Source organism: Aythya ferina (assembly GCF_964211825.1).
Source record: "Aythya ferina genome assembly, chromosome: 11".
Lineage (NCBI taxonomy): Eukaryota > Metazoa > Chordata > Aves > Anseriformes > Anatidae > Aythya > Aythya ferina.
Genome location: NC_140307.1, coordinates 2,940,606 through 2,956,177, shown reverse-complemented (window position 1 = coordinate 2,956,177; position 15,572 = coordinate 2,940,606). Strand labels below are relative to the sequence as shown.

Sequence of the window (15,572 nt, the reverse complement as noted above, 5' to 3'; positions counted from 1 at the left end):
TTTGGGGGGGGGGGAAAAAAACGCACACACACGACTTTCTCTCACGCTTGAGGTAGAACATTGCTTTCAAGGTTTGGAAGTGCTTTACACGGGAACGACGACAACAAAAACGACGACGCGGCAGGAACAGAGCGTGACTGCTGAGGTAGGACCAAGCTTGTACTGACCAAGTGCTCCGCTGCTCGTTTCTGAACACGAAGGAAGACGCAGGCATTTCTGCTCCCCAGAAGACATTCATTCCGGTTGAGGTAGGTTCTGATTTCACTCGGGTTGTTTTGTCCAAGTCTTTCAGTAGCCCTCAGGCAGGCCTCCTTTGACACACTCTTTTTTTTTTTTTTTTTTTTTTTTTTTTTTTTTTTTTTCCATATTATATAGAGTCATTCAGCAAAAAAGTATCCTGAGAAATAGCAAAAGTGTACAAAATCATCAAATCCATGGAAAGACGGCCTTCCCAGGCCTCGATTTTTGGAGTCAAGTTCGAAGGGTTTCTCCGAATCCAGTCTTCTCAACATAAAAAATAGATCCAAAAAGTAGTCCTAAAGCTGCTGAGCGGGAAGAAGTCTGTGATGCCAAGAGGACGAGGCCCCACTGGATCCCCAAAAATGTCAGGGATGGGAGAGTTTGCCAGACTCTGCCAAGGAGTCTTTTACTTAGCAGCAGCGGGGAAAATCCATCGTGACCAGCCTTGATAAAGCCATCGTCGAAAGAAACGCACCAAGAGGCCTGAGACAGGTCGGAGTGACAAACTTCACAGAGTTTCCAAAAGGCTGTACACACACACATATATATATATTTATATATATATATATATATATAAAAATAAAGCAAAACAAAAAAATAACAATCAGACCGTAGAAATCTTCAATTGACCTGAGATTGAGGAAATCATCGTAAAGACGTCGCCAGCCGCGGTTTTGGTTTCTGGTAGCTCCTCCACGAGGGTTCGAGCCTTGGCAGGTTATCCTTCATGGGTGGGAATGGGGTGGGGGGCCGCAGCAGCGGGGCTGCCGCCGCAGGGGCTTTTTGGGGGAGGCTCTGGCTGCTCCTCGATGATGCTGAACTCGTCCAAGGGCAGCGTGGAGATCTGCGTGTCGGCAGGCGGGCTGCGAGCCGGCTGGGAGGAGAGAAAGGGGAAATAATTCAGGGATGGTGGCAGGTCACCGATGCCCTTAGACACGTTTGTGTTTTGTGGTGTGCCCCCAACCCCTCGCCACTGGACTTACCGTTGTTCCCTTGTCCTGCTGCTCCCGGCAGGGTGCTGCTGGGAATAACCTCTCCAGCTCGTTCATGTCCAGCTGCTTCCCGTTCAAGTCCCTCTCGTCCCTGTCCCTGCGGGCGGCCCCGTTCAGAACGAGCCCCGCGGCGCTCCTCTGGCTCCTTGGGATCTGCGGGGTCGACAGCTGCTCCTGCACGTTTTTACACATCAGCAGCCTGGAAAATAACGAGGCATAGCCTGAGGGTGAGCAAAGCTGGTGCCTCTCCTCCTTTCCTTCCCTCAAGCCTCAATTTGCTTTATTTCTCTGCTGCCTTCCTTAAATTCCTTAAATCCTTCCTAAAAAAGCTACGTCTCTTCCACTCGCTGCAGAAGGGCTTTTGGTTTGCAGGGGGGATCAGGGCTGGCCAGAACAGAAATATTGATGTTCCTAGGAAGTACCAGCTCCCTTGGCAGGGACCAGAACTGATGGGGTCTCTTATAGTGTATTTGGAGAAGCCTGTGGGGTCTGCATGCCTGGGAATAAGGCAGAGACCGTGGTGCAAACAGCAGCTGCGTGGTGGCATTCCCAGGAGCTGGGCTGTGTGATTGCACGCTGTGGGATGTGTGTGGCAAACAGCCTGTCATTGTACTGGGGGGGAGAACCTGCCCCGGTGAGCAGCTCCTACCTTCCTCTGTAGCCAAACATGAGGAAAAGGACGCAGAATATGATGCACGTGACGCCGATGTGGATGCCGATGATGATACCCGTCGTGGAGGTTTTATTGTTCTGCTCGTCCTTCATGCAGTCACAGGGGGGGTTCAGCGCTGCCAGAAGAAAGGGGAGAGAAGGGGTCAGCGGTGCTGGTTTCCTGCTGCTTGTCCACATTTGAGGATTGCTGGGAACAGACTGCACCTCACCACGGGGTGATGGCTCAGTGCTGGCTCACTGCTACAGCCCCTGAGGAAAAGCCAGACCCCGAGCAGCGCTGGGAGCTGCGTACAGGGCTGAGGAGAGCAGGGTGGCACCGTGCAGCACCGTGCCAGCATGTTCTGGGCTGAGCCGAGCAGTGCTGTGCTCACACCCTGCAAGAGGGCTCAAAATAGCCCTGGAGCTGCTCTCCCACACAGCCTGGCTCTGCTCAGCTCCCTCCCAGCACCAGCACAGCAGCTGCCAACCAGAGGAGTATTTACTGCAACGCAGATAGAGCAGCAATAACTGTCTCCTGGAGATATTCCCTCTGGAAGGCTTAAAGGGACTCCGAGAGCAGCAGGATGTTTTTTACACATAGATGGATATGAAAGGTGTGATCGGTTAGAGATCCCCTCTAGAGATTTCCTCTCTCCTGCCTCGCAATGTTATGCTCACGCGCTGCAGCCCCTCTCCTTCCAAAGCCACACAGCCTCCCTCCTCTTCACCAGAGAAGCTCAAAAGATCCAAGGCAGCTCCAGAAGAGCAAAGATCTTGGTGCACCACATCTCACCTGAGGACAGCAGCTCTTAGCTAACACTTGGACTTTTGTTCATTTTCACAGCCTTGCTTCTGGCTCAAACTTGGGGGACAAAACTGGCAATTGTGGAAGCATTGGGCTCGTCCTCTGCCCCACGGTGAAAAAGTCAGGGGCTGAACTGTGCTGCAAAGAGGTGTTGGCTTGCTGAGGCTAACGAGGGGCAACTGGGATGGAGCGAGGCACCACTGGCAGCATGCACACCTCGCCTCGACAAAGGAGCTGCATGGCCTCGTGACAAGGAAGCCACCCTACCAACCCCATGCAGTTTCACCTCATAATGCTAAAAATACAGGGACTGAAAGCGATGGTGTCTGATATCAGGTGCACCGTCAGAGTCACACCTTGCTGCTCTCCTCCAAATCAGTTCCCACGACCCACCACCGAGAAGGACGGCCCGTCCTACCTGGCCTCTCCACGGTTTCCCTCAAGGACACGAAGCGGACGGTTGAATTTCCATCCCCGTGCTGGTTGTAGGCGAGGAGTTTGACTTCGTACACCACCGACGCATCTGTTTTGAGACAAAAGAAGGGTATTTCAGCCTTGCTCATTAGCATTATCTCCCCAGGGTGGCAGGTATTTAGGAACCACGCCTAACCCAACACACAAGATGCTGCTAACGAGTCATAAGGCAAGCTCGCACCACCTCTGTGGTGTCTAAAACCTCTCTTTTGGGTGGGAAAGCACCCAAAAACCTGGGGGAGAGCTGCAGCATCCCCTGGTTGATGTCTGAGCATCACATCTGAGCCCCACGGGGTCGGGAGGTGACAGGGATGAAGCTGTCACCAGACTCACCCAGGTGGGTAATGTTGTACGCCGTGATGTTGCTGGCCAGGAGCACCGGGCCCGTGTACTGGGAGAGGTGGACTTTGCGGTAGAAGAGCTTGAAGCCTTCGTGCTGGCCCAGTTTGATGGAGGGCTCCCACGTGGCCTGGACAGCAGTGCTGTTAATGACTTTAATGAAGAGGGACGGCATGGCTGGGACTGAAACAGAGAGAGAGAGAAAGACGGCGGGGTGAGAAATTCCCCCCCAGCACTGCCCTGCAGCCGCTGCACCAAAGAATGTGCTGGGTGAGTTTGAGAAAATCAGATTAGACCAGACCCTGCTTTAACAGCTTTGAATGTCTTCAGGGAGCCGTGTGAGTTTCCAAGGGTTTCCTATGCTCCGCTCAGCAAGCAAAGAGGCTACTTTTACACTCGGGTTGCAATTTGATGCTCGCCCCCCCTCGGGTCAGGGCAGGAATGCAGCCACTTTGGAATCGCATTCCCAAATTCCACTTTTCTGCCCTCGCCTCGAGGGCAGCGAGGACCTTTCAGAGTGATTAATCCCCACGGGAGGAAGGAACCAGAAGGGATGGAGCCGGAGACATCCGTCTTGAAAAGCAGTCGGTGAAATATCCTACTGCCTGGCTGAGCGCACGAGGCTCCTGCGCTGCCTTGCAGGGTGTTTGGGAGCTCGCTCTCCCATCAGCTTTCGGAAGGAGGTTTGTGATTCTGTGCTGGGGATGGAGGAGAGAACCGGGACATCTTCAGCAACAGCCCTGACTACCTGAGCAGCCTGAGGTTACTGTGGTGCTGCCCATTTCGGCAGGCAGGCACTTACCTGGCCTTAGGGGTGCCCAGGGATTTAGCTGGGAAGGTGTCCCTGCTGCTGCCCGGTGTCACCGAGGCCTGAGTCAAAGGACAACCTTTGCTACGGTCAGTGCCAGCCCAGTCAACACCCCAAAATCCTGCCCTCATTCTCGGGGTGTACAGCAGCAAGGTGTCAGTGCCACCCTGTCCACAGGTCCCCCAAGAGCTGCCCGACCCCGTCCTGCCCCCTCAGCCTGGGCTGAGAGGCAAAGCTTTGCAAACCTGAGCCAGTTTTCTTCTGACTCAATATGTGGCTTTTCCAAAGCTGGTTCTGCACAAAACCACGCAGAGCAGTGGCAGGCAGGACCACATTTCCCCTGAGCATCTTCCTTCCCCTCGCCCTCCCTTTCTCGCACACCGAGCACATCAGTGCAGAGCCGTGGCTCAGCAGGACCTCTCACTGATGATTTTTTCACTTCATTTCCACCAAACAACCCCGGGCCAGATGCTCCCATCAATTCCTGAGCCTTTTGCACCATTCAGATGGCACCAGGTTCTGCAGGGTCTGCCTTGCCCATGGGCTCTGCTCCTGCTCGGGTTTTTGGGCACCGCTGCCACAGGCAGCGAGCTTGGCTAAACCCAGCAGAAAAAGCACGGAGCAGAACAACAGCTCCGCTTCTCCACCAGCCTCTGGCCAAGAGAAGGCTTTGAGGCAGAGCTATTTTCCAGTCCCAAGTGATTACAAGCTCAGAATAGCCCAAGTAGAAGGACTGCTGGGCTTGCACTGCACCGATGCTGCTTTTTGTCTTGTTTTCCCCATGGGGTCTCTAAACGATGAGCAGTGAAAACCTGGCCTCGACGCTGTCCTTTGGCACGGAGTTCAGCACAGCCATTTAGTGAGCGATGTTGGAAAGCCGATGAAATGTGGTTGTGTCAATCTAACGCTGACAAGAGCTAAAAAGGGCACTTCCTCAATTTAACAGCAAAGTCAAAGCGGTACAGCGTGATGGTCGGACTTTTCCCGGTCACCAGGAGCAGGATTTTGGGGAAGACATCTCTCCTGGTGAGCAGGAGGGTTGGGGAAAGCTCTTCCCAAAGAGATGCCCTCCTTCTCCGAGCCTTGGCGGGCTGCAGGGCTGTTCCTGATGCATCAGGAGAGGAACGAGTCCCTGCTGGCTGGTGAGCTTCTGCATGTGAACGCAGGACAAAAGATCAGTGAGCGGCTGTCCTTGTTCAGGCTAGCGAGATCCCACCCTGCCTGAGTGCTGCCAACGGGGAAAAAAAGGGACAGGAACATTTCCTCTGGCTAGGATTTATTCCAACATGCTTTTCATTGATGGGAAGGCTGTGCTTAGCCATTTCTAGGTGGCAAAACACAGAGCAAATTCCATTTATACCATTTATATCATTCTTCCCAAGTCCTCATCCTTTTTTAATCCAATGGAATAATATATATATATTTTTTTCTCCCAATTCCCGTTAGGGTAAAATTAGGAATTGCCTGGATCACCCCTCTGGGAAGCGGGCCCCTTGCTTAGAGCAATCATTTTCTGAATCATCAGTGAAAACGCCACGGAAAGGGAGATCGCATCATCCCATGGACAAAGAAACACTAACGTGGGCCATCCTGATTTGCGAAGAGTCGGCTTTATTTTACGGTTGCAGAGCCTTACATTTCATAAAAACCACAAGAATACCTCTCCTTCAAAGTACGAAATATATAGTATTTATTCAAACTCTGAGTATATATATAGATATGTATAATACTGATTATATGTAGGCACTTGTAGAGCACGTGCTGTTTATAATGTTATTACACAAATAAGTGTATACAGGTGGATTATATCTGTGTGTGCATAAATATATGTACACACACGAGTGTGTATGTGCTTCACAGAAGTATATATAAAACACAGCATGTTTCTAATATAAGTAAGGCACCTCCCTCATGCTAAGGGCTGGGTTACTTGTTTTCCTCTTCCGTGCTGTTTGGAATTTTCCCCAGGTCATTTCAACTTTCTTCTTGAAGGCGTCTTTAGCCGAAGGAGACTAAAGGAACGGTCTTCATCCTAGAGAAATGTCAAAAAGTCCTGGAGAAAACCCTAAAAAGCATTAAAAGACAAGAACAGGAGCGTGTGCTGCTTAATGAAGCGGATATAGTTTGAGATTAAAAACACCACAGCATTCGTGAAACGGCGGAAAGGAGCCCCGAGCCGGGCACACGAGCTCACAGAGAAGCATTCGATTGCCAAAGCGAGGCAGTCAAGGGGCTTGCCACGGAGAGGGCTCCCCGTCTATCCAGAGAAATCCCTGCAGGACCCTTGGGACCCTGCTCCTAGCCAGTCCTGGGGAAAGGGGAACGAGAGGGAGGAGATGAGAAGATCTTTCTAGCGAGAGACATTTAGGGAGGACGAGGTTAACTTGCTTGGTTTCCCTATAGCATCTCGCCTGCTTTTCATCCAAAATTATCACTGGTCACAAATGAACGAGCACTGCACTTTCAGAAAGCATTAAAATCTTCAGCCAATCTCTCAGCACATTACTAGTCCTGCAAAGCTGACCACCAAAGCCGGGAGCATCCTGCTCCCAAGGCCCACACCCGCAGAGCAAGGCAACTACGAGGTAATTCAGACCCATCCCCAGCTGCCAGCACCTTTGCAGGAACTCCAACAGATGCTGCCCAGGCTCTGCAGAGCTGAGCCATCCTCGGCAGCCCAAATCAGCCCCCACATCCCTTCCAGGCCAAGCAGCACACAGCAGCGCTGTGGCATGCAGGGCTCTGTTTGACCACGCACTCAGGAGCTCCCCTAAGACAAGGGCTCGCAGCCCCCTCGTGTGTCTCAGGGAGACACAAGGCAAAACGGCTTGGCTGGGCATGAAAAGAGGTGAATCTGCAAAGAAACCTTAATTTGGTGGCAAAAACTGCTGGTCCCTGGCTCCCTGACCTGCTCCAAGCTCTGTGAGCAACCAGGAAAGCAAAGCAAACAAGCAAAGCCCCCTGCACCCTGCCTGCCTAAGGATCAAGCCAGAACTGGGCTTTGAAATCTCTTTTTATTTCCCTAGGATGCAAACCCGAGCTGGGTTGAGTGATCTCAACCAGGACGGTCTGTCCACCCTGCACATGTAGCTCATTGCTGAAGCTTCGTTACACAGAACAAGACCTTAAAGGCTAGTAGAGCAGGACAACGATGCCTTAAATTTTTAGAGAGCCAGGAAATTTATGATCCCATTACCATACTTAACTATTCCTGTCGTGATTGAAGGTAATAATGACCAAAAGTCCAATCTTCCTTGACCCAAATTCCTGCAGAAACACCAGACTCCATGAAGCATGGCTGGCTTTTAGCTCCAGTAGCTGAACTCAGACTGTCGGGTCAAGGAGTTTCAAGTTTTAGCTTAGCCAATCCCTCTGCCTCTAAATTGGAAGGAAAAACAAACTCAAAGGGTGACTGATTCCCTGTGGAGTACCAAGGAAATAAACTCACAGGACAAGGATTTATTGGCGGCGTTGCCTCAATGCTGCAGTAACATCTGCAGCAGCTGAAGATGGAAGGAGGGCTGGATCCCCCACCTGGAAGCCAGTGCACTCCTAATCCTAAATCACATCCTCATGTCCTCTCTGCTGCAAATTCCTAATTACTGAGTGTTTATGAGAATAATACAGTCCTCCTTGGAAATTACTCTCAGTAAGTGAGACGAGACAGGATTCAGAGGTGCTGGAGAGGCACACGAGACGAGGAAAATGTTCCTACGATGCCACTGCCAGAGGGATGATGTTTGACAGATCACACTGGGACTGTGGTTTGTAGGCAAGTGCCCTGCATCAGAGCACCCACTTCTTACTGGGGAAGCAAACTGGTAGCCACATCTGGGAGGCCAAGGCAGGGAAAAGCCTTGGAGACCACTGTAACTTCTCACTGAACCAGGGCTGCTCCAAGGCAGGGACTTGGGGGTCAGGACGGCTCAGCTCGGTGTGTTTTCTCCAGAACAAAATTTAAATTCAGAAAGGTGTAGTACCTATAAAGTAAGAACCGTAAGTACCAGAGCTGCTGGAGAATGCTTGAGACATTTCTGGAACAGGAACTCTGCGTTTAGCAAGCAGTTTAGGGAAAGCCCACAGCAGCTGCAATACACGACCAGACGGCGGAAAGGATCGACTTGCACTCACAGCAACACAAGCTGTGAGAGGTAACGCCACGTTTAAGGCCATCAGGCGATCCCCCTGCACAAGTGAGCTTCACACAATGACCCAGGGTGTGAGGAGGAGTGGGAACAGGGAGCAGCGACAACACAGGCTGTGTGCCAAGGCACTCAGAGAGGGTCTGGGGGTGACTGGCGCCGCTGCTACGCACAGCAGGATTTAGCATCTGATGGCCCAAGTGCAAAGCGTCCCTTACCTTCTCCCAGCGTGCTCACCACTGTGACTTCTGAGGCCTTGCTGGCACCGCGGGAGGTGTAAGCCTTTATATAGAAGCTGTAGCTGGTGGAGGGCTCTAAATCCGTCACCAGCTGCTGGAAGGTGCTCTTGCTAACAGCCTCCTGGTACTCCATCTCCACGGGATCTGAAGTGGGAAGAAAGAAGAGAGCTGCGTTAGGCTTTGCAAGAGCTAAAGGGACTGAAGAGATGCAGCAAGCAGTAATTTTGGTCCCTAACGTGGACCTGGACCTGCCCAGACCCTTTTCTGCTTACGTTTCTGTGTGCTTTGCCAGAGACCTAAAGTGAGCAGCAAGATTTGACTGTGCAGCTCCACTTTCCCCATTTTTTTTGGTGATTATATCACCGTTACTGCCTCATCTCTGTCTTTTAGAAACAGGGAGGTGATGGAGGACAGGGCAGCACCACCTACTACAGTGCAGTCCTGCCTCACCCGCTGGGCCTCGCGCCTCGCTTCTGCCAAGGCCGAGGAAGCCGGAGACGTACCCGCAGCCTTGCGAATGTGCAGCACGTAGCCGATGATCTCCTTGGTGTTCTGGAGGGGCTCCTTCCACGACACCTGGATGGTGGTTGCAGACACCGTCTCGGCCCTCACGGCCTGCGGAGGCCCCGGCAGCCCGTCCGCCCACAGCACCGTCAGGCGGGCGCTGGCCTGCGTGGAGCCGGCGCTGTTCTCGGCGATGCACTGGTAGATGGCCTCGTCCGCCTGGTTGATCCCGTAGATGGAGAGGGTGCTGCGTGGGGACACGAGAGGGAAAAGCATCCCACTGAGTGCTATCCAGCACGAGTCCCCCCCTCCAGCTGAGGCTGTGAGGGTAGGGCATCCTACAAGCCTCCGTATCCAGCCCCACGCACGTGGTGACCCCAGGAAGCTGCAGGGTGGTGTTTTTTTTGGGAAATAAAAGCTCAGCAGGTGGATGTGGCATGTCCCTGACCTCAAGAGGGGCAGATTGTCTCCGTCCTGAACTCCAGGATTGCGCTTGGGATGCAGACGAGAACAGGAGCAGACCCCATGCACACGTGGGCACCTCACACCCTTCTGAGCTGCACGGCCGGGCAACGTCAGGGCCAGCCCAGGACCTTGCAAACCACAGCAGCCAGCACTGACTCAGAAATAAATGCGCAGCACTTTGGCACTATCTTGCCATTCAGCGTGCAAAACAGCTTGTCTTAAGAACATTTATTTACAAACAGAGACCCATCAGCAAAAGCTCTGCGCTCTCCAGGGCTTAGCTCTCTTCCTGAAACCCAGCCTGGAACAAAACGATTCGATTTGTGAGAATTCAGCAGGCACAAGACCCCGTAAATAAAAACCCAGCGCATCTCCTGGCCAAGACATGGGGCTGGGGGAAGTCTCCCCACACTGTTTCCATCCTTTACTGCTGGAGATTTTGTACCAGCCTTAAGGTAGGAGCTCAGGAAGGTAATAAAATAGGCTTATGATGCTCTTAGTCCTGTTCGGATATCCCTGCACCTCTGCTGATCTGAGGGGCACTTCAAGGCTTTGGGGGAGTCATCACCAAAGCCGCCTTTTATGCAGGTGAAACACGGGAGGTGGAGATGATAAATAACTTGTCACCGCCTGCCTGTACGGCAGAATGAATGCTGCTTCTAATTGCAGCAAAATATTGGGCTCCCTGCATTAAAATTTATTATTGCTGTTGATTTAACATTTGTATTTCTGCCTTGCAAATTGTCGGGGCCATGGTGAGCGAGCAAATGTTTAACAGTCATCTATTTATGTCCTGGGCCTTTGTTTCCTTGGTAACATTGTAAATGGAATATCAAATGTGATCTTTTCAGCTGATATGGTGATTTTAGAGAATCAGCCCTAAGCCCCGATAGCCACAGGCTCAACGGAGCTGAATAAATGGGAGGAGAGACCCGATGGGTGGCTCAAGTGTGCCAGCAAAGCCCGGCTCCTGCGAGGGCAGATGGCAGGAGGCAGAAGGATTATAAAGTCCAAAAGCTGCACTCGCAGCCCTGCACGAAGCAGATGTGAGCAGGGAGCGGCGGCGTTTCCCCCCGCGCCGTCAATGCCGTGATTATTTTTGCGCGGCCGCCGCACATCTGGGCATCGGGAGCAGCCAGGCTGGGCTGGCACGCACGTCGAGAGCAGCCTCGAGCTGCCCAGGAACAACGAGGAGCTCTTAAACTTACACACCAGCCACACACAGCCAGAGCTCTACGAGCCGCAAGCCCCGATGTGAGCTCCGAAACCTGCTGGCAGCTGCCACGAGGAGGGCAGGGGCTGCCACTGAGTTACAGGCACCCCAGCTGGTGCCTCTCCATCCGAATTATCAACAAAATTCTCCCCCATTCAGCACCCCTGGGATACGGAGGATGCACGCGGCGTGGTCCCCGGCTCTCCCAGGTCTGGCCACTTTTTGCTTTTTGCTTTTTTTCCTTTTTTTAAGGAAGCTCAAACAAAAGGGAAAGATGCAGTTGCCACACGAGGAGGCGCAGAGCGTCTCCGCGCGTCAACCATCTGAAATATGCGGCGTCCTTTTCTTCCTTCCCGTCAAGGGGGGGGGGGAAAAAAAAAATAAAAAAAAATCTGTCACTTCGGGACATCTGCTGTTGGGAAACTTTCCCGCGAGTGCCAGACCGGCAGCGCCGCGAGCACGTCGGGCGCGGCGAGATGCCAGAAGGCTTTCTGCTGGTCACCAAAGGCGCTCGGCGAGCCCAGGGCTCCGTCACGGCTCCGCACAATGCCCTGACAGGCAGTGATGGAAGTGGGGAGAGGAGCTGCTGCACGTTCACACCCGGCCGAGCCGCGGCACGGAGGGGAACGGGAGGCAGCTCGAAAGCCACCTATTCCCAAGCTGTCTCGCGGCTCGGAGGCAATCAAGATGACTGATCTGGCTCGGGTCAGGGGTCTGGTGCCGCTGACCGGAGATCGGCTTTCCAAAGGCTCCTCTGGAAAATAATAAAAAAAAAAAAAAGCCTGAGAACTGAAGGCGGCCTCTTCATCGATTCGGCAGCACAAAGGAGAAGAGGGGCCCAGCTGGAAGGACAGCAGCGTGCGCGCGCACAGGCGCACAAAGGAGGGAGTGTGATGAAATTAATGCGGAGCAGGCTGCCGCTAGCGCCGAGCCCCTCTGCTGTGCTGGTGGCTGCAGAAACGAGCTGGGGCTAAACGCAGACACCCAGCACCAGCACACCAGCCCCGTGCCCTGCTCTGCCTCGATTCCTTACGGGCTGCCAGCTGCTGACACGCTACAAAGGGGCTTTTCCCTTTGGTGCTGCGCCCCAGCAGACTTGCAGAAGCGCCCTGCCTTTGAAGGTTGCCTTGGGCCAGGCTGAGGATAGGGTGCAAGGCATAAAAAGTGACCCTTACCGGCCCAGAGGGACACTGCAGATCGTCCCCAGCCCTCCCTAAGCATGTCCTTACATCTCCAAAAATTAAATACCATACAGAGCTGCCTAGCCCAAACTGAAATTCCCTGGGCTGTGTTATACAGGAGAACGATCCCTTCCCACGTGGATGGGTTTATGTTTAGCAGATCCTGCAGCACGCCGGCCAGGGGCCCAGCCTGGCTCTGCGGTTACAGACTCACCCCGCTGGGGTCCCTGGAGGGATGCTGCAGGTCCCAGCGGGGTGCACGGCGCTGCAGGAACCGTCCCAGCCATCTGCCTGCTGGATGGAAAGCCTGCAAAGCTGGCCAGAGATGCTGCTCCTTCTTGCACCTCTGGGAGGGGACAGCATGTGGCAGGACGGGGATTTGTCTTACAGCCTCTTTTCTGCAAAATGGGATGCTATCCATGAGCGGCATCGCACTCGCTCCAGGAGGCACGGCAGCAGAACCATTTCATCCCCAAAAGCTGAATCTTTCTGGCTGGCTTCACATCTGGCTTTGCACCGCCTCGTCGTGACACCAAGGACACGCGGTGAATGAGCTGGCTGCCACTCCATCTGTCCTCATGAATCAAGACTGCAATCACAGACGTAAATGAATCCTGTCCTGGTAAAAGGAAAGCTTTTACACCCACAGGACACAGGGGAGCACAGAACACCTCGGGAATTGCTCCTGGAAGGGAGGGGAGATCCCTGCGTTGGTTGTGACGGTGCCAACAGCTGGCAGAGCCCTGCTGCCAAATGGAAAGCCCCCGGAGCTTTTTTTTCCAGCAATGGCCATGGGTGTTGGAGAGGAAAAGGACTCAATCTAATTCCAGGGAGGCTGAGCTTGGGCTGCCCCATGACGGGCTCCATCCTGCCTCCAAGCTCCTCTGTAAGGGTCCGTGCTCGCTGGGGGAGGCAGGGCCAGGCGGCCGCCCCGCTGCTCACGCCGAGACCCTCCCTGCGAAGGCAATTAGGAGCCCGCGCAGCCTCCCCACGTGTCTTCCCCACAAAGTCAAAGCCATAAATTATGCTTAAATCAGGAGCAGCTGGTTCGCATCCCGGTCCTCCGCGCACGTATTTGTCATGCTTCTGGGAACCGAGCTGGGATTTTCTACGCGGTGCCCTGCCAGAACCACCAAAGGTCTTGGAGCTCCTTGCATAAATGATGTGCACCTTCCTCAAGGTGTCAAATCCCTACAAAATCAAGAGTCTGGGGGGGGTGTGAACCCCGAAGGGACCAGGGTTCACCCATTTAACGTGGGTTTCATGGTAAAACGCCTCCTTGCAAATGACAGGGTGGAGTTTCCCTGGGTTTGGTACCAAAACAGCTGCCCTGCCTCAGGTGCATGGGTATTCCTGCGGGCAGCCCGCTCTCCCTGTCTGCTGTAGGATTAAGTAACGCCACAAGTGCTAGGAAAGCAAAGTCATTCTGAGGTTGAACTGCAGAGGAATATTTTCTTTGATGAGCCCTGAGTGTCCACAGCCCTTACAGCGAGTCATTGGCAGAGCCCTAAAACGAGTGCAAACCAGCGAGGAAGAATTTAAAAAGGAGACACTTGATAAGCAAAGGTCAGCGAGGAGAGCAAATGCCACCTGAGCCCGGGTTCTGATGGAGCCTTTTTCCTCTGGAACAAATGAAGTCCCTTAATTACCATTTTGTAAATAAAATCTCCTTGGAAAAATCAATATTTAGAGCCTGCCTCCTCTGAAGATGTTGGCCTTTGTTCCGTGCTATTAGGGCAATATAAACCCCACGGTGTGATATACTTCGGGGCTGAAAATTATCCCCCTGAACCTGATTGGGTTAAGGGAAGGAAAGCAGTAAACCTTTCAGAGCAGTAATTCGGGTGCTATTTCATGCTTCCTTGTACATTTTGAAGTAATAACCTAAAAAGCAGGATTTTCCACGAGCTCACGACCAACGTGGCCAGCCAGCACCCCTTCCCCCTGCAGCGACACCTCTGCTTTCAGGCCAGGCTGGCAATGCCCACTGCACCTCTCAGGCTGGGGCATTTTGGAGCATGATAAACCCAGATCACCCCATAAAAAACAGGATCATGCCATCCCTGATTATCCAAGGGGGACAAATGACGTGGCTGCTGGATATTGGGACGGCTCCACCCAAGTCCAAAAGCCTCCACCAAGTTCTCCATCCCAGAGCAGCGCCGAGTGCAGCACCACGCCGACACCCCCAGCGTCAGCCCCCTCAGTGATTTTTATTCACAGCTTTTAATGGAAAACCCCACAATTCCCTCCACCTGAGCCTCCTTCATGCATTTTTCATCACCAATTACCCGCTGGCCCAGAGCCGCTTTTGATTTTTGCTAATCATCGATTGGATATTTTGTTCCCACACAGCTGGCATTTCCCAAACACAACCACCACCTCTGGAGGGGGGCACAGCAGAAGGCTGATCTTTAATGCTAACGTGTCAAGAAGCCGTCAACACATCAGGCGATCAGAGGGACCGCGAGGGAAGAGGTATTTTGTTGGACACAGCCTGCAAGGCTTATTTTACTGCACTGCAAGGCTGGAAATTGCATGGTGAGTGGCTCCGGAGACGCACATGATGTTGTACAAGCAGCCACAACCAACCTGCAGGGAGCCCAGCCCTAAAGCTGCCATCCCACCTCCACGAGGACGATCTTCTGAAGCCCCCTGACCTTGAGGGTTTGTTCTCCTTGGCTTTGTGGTTAAATGCCCCGTGTCCTGCAGGTCTGGACCTCGCTTCTAGCTGCGTTCGTCTACAAGAGTGAGGTTCCTCATAACGCTATATTTTGCAATCAATTAGCACATGATACGATTTGGGATGATTTAGTCTTTTTTTTTTAAAAAAAAAAAAAAAAAATCCCTTTGGGGGGCATTCAGACCTTTATTGCCATATTAAGCAGAGTTTTAATCCAAATGAATTTTCTAGGAAACCATGTAATCTAATTAAAAAGCTCACGGTGCAGTTTAGCAGCTTCATTACTGGTAGATTCGCGACCCATCTCTACACAGACAAATGTTTTCCAAGTGCAATAGGCTGATAAATCCAAGGCATAATCACAAACCAGTTCTGCCTGGAACTAAGTGGGTTACAGCACTTAGTCATGCCCATGGGAATGAAACAAAGGACAACTTGAAAAAGCTCCAAAAAAAAAACCCAACCAACAGTCGTTGATCTGTTTCCTCCGATTCCTGGAGGAATCCGTGGCTCCGATTCATGCAGCACCCAGCCACGCTGTACGAGCAGGGGCATTTTTCAGACTGACAGCTTTGGGAACCACCAGGCACGGCCACTTTCCTGAAGCTGAAGGTTGGAGTAGACCAAAACCAGGGTAAAAGAAGCCAAAAGTTGAATGTTATCAACTTTAGGGCTCGGCTTTACCATCACGTTACTCTAGCTTAAGAGGATGCCCCACGTCAGCTGAGCCCCAGCAACAGGCAGAGCTCCCCCAGCCTGTGACAGATACAAAAAAATCTGATCACTCAGCTTGCAATGGGGAAGACTGGAGCTAAATTGCATGAAATGATTGCCAT

At 52.6% G+C, this 15,572-nt stretch overlaps 1 protein-coding gene across 2 annotated transcripts in view; it reads right to left on the bottom strand.

The window, feature by feature from the left end:
- Positions 1–248: 248 nt before the first annotated feature.
- IGDCC3 (immunoglobulin superfamily DCC subclass member 3) overlaps positions 249–15,572 on the bottom strand; it is a 79,670-nt gene continuing 64,346 nt past the window's right edge. Inside the window, exons 8-15 of one of the 2 annotated variants that reach the window (XR_014696993.1) lie at positions 9,194–9,441; positions 8,670–8,834; positions 3,496–3,684; positions 3,107–3,211; positions 1,882–2,020; positions 1,224–1,431; positions 871–1,114; positions 249–767 (exon numbers count right to left, since the gene is read on the bottom strand). Coding sequence is in view for 1 of the 2 variants with exons in the window: in XM_084532772.1 (XP_084388898.1) it covers positions 959–1,114; positions 1,224–1,431; positions 1,882–2,020; positions 3,107–3,211; positions 3,496–3,684; positions 8,670–8,834; positions 9,194–9,441 (1,210 nt within the window). In the remaining variant the exon portion in view is untranslated. Of the gene's footprint in view, positions 1,115–1,223; positions 1,432–1,881; positions 2,021–3,106; positions 3,212–3,495; positions 3,685–8,669; positions 8,835–9,193; positions 9,442–15,572 lie in introns of both variants that reach the window. The other variant, XM_084532772.1, reaches the window with a different exon arrangement.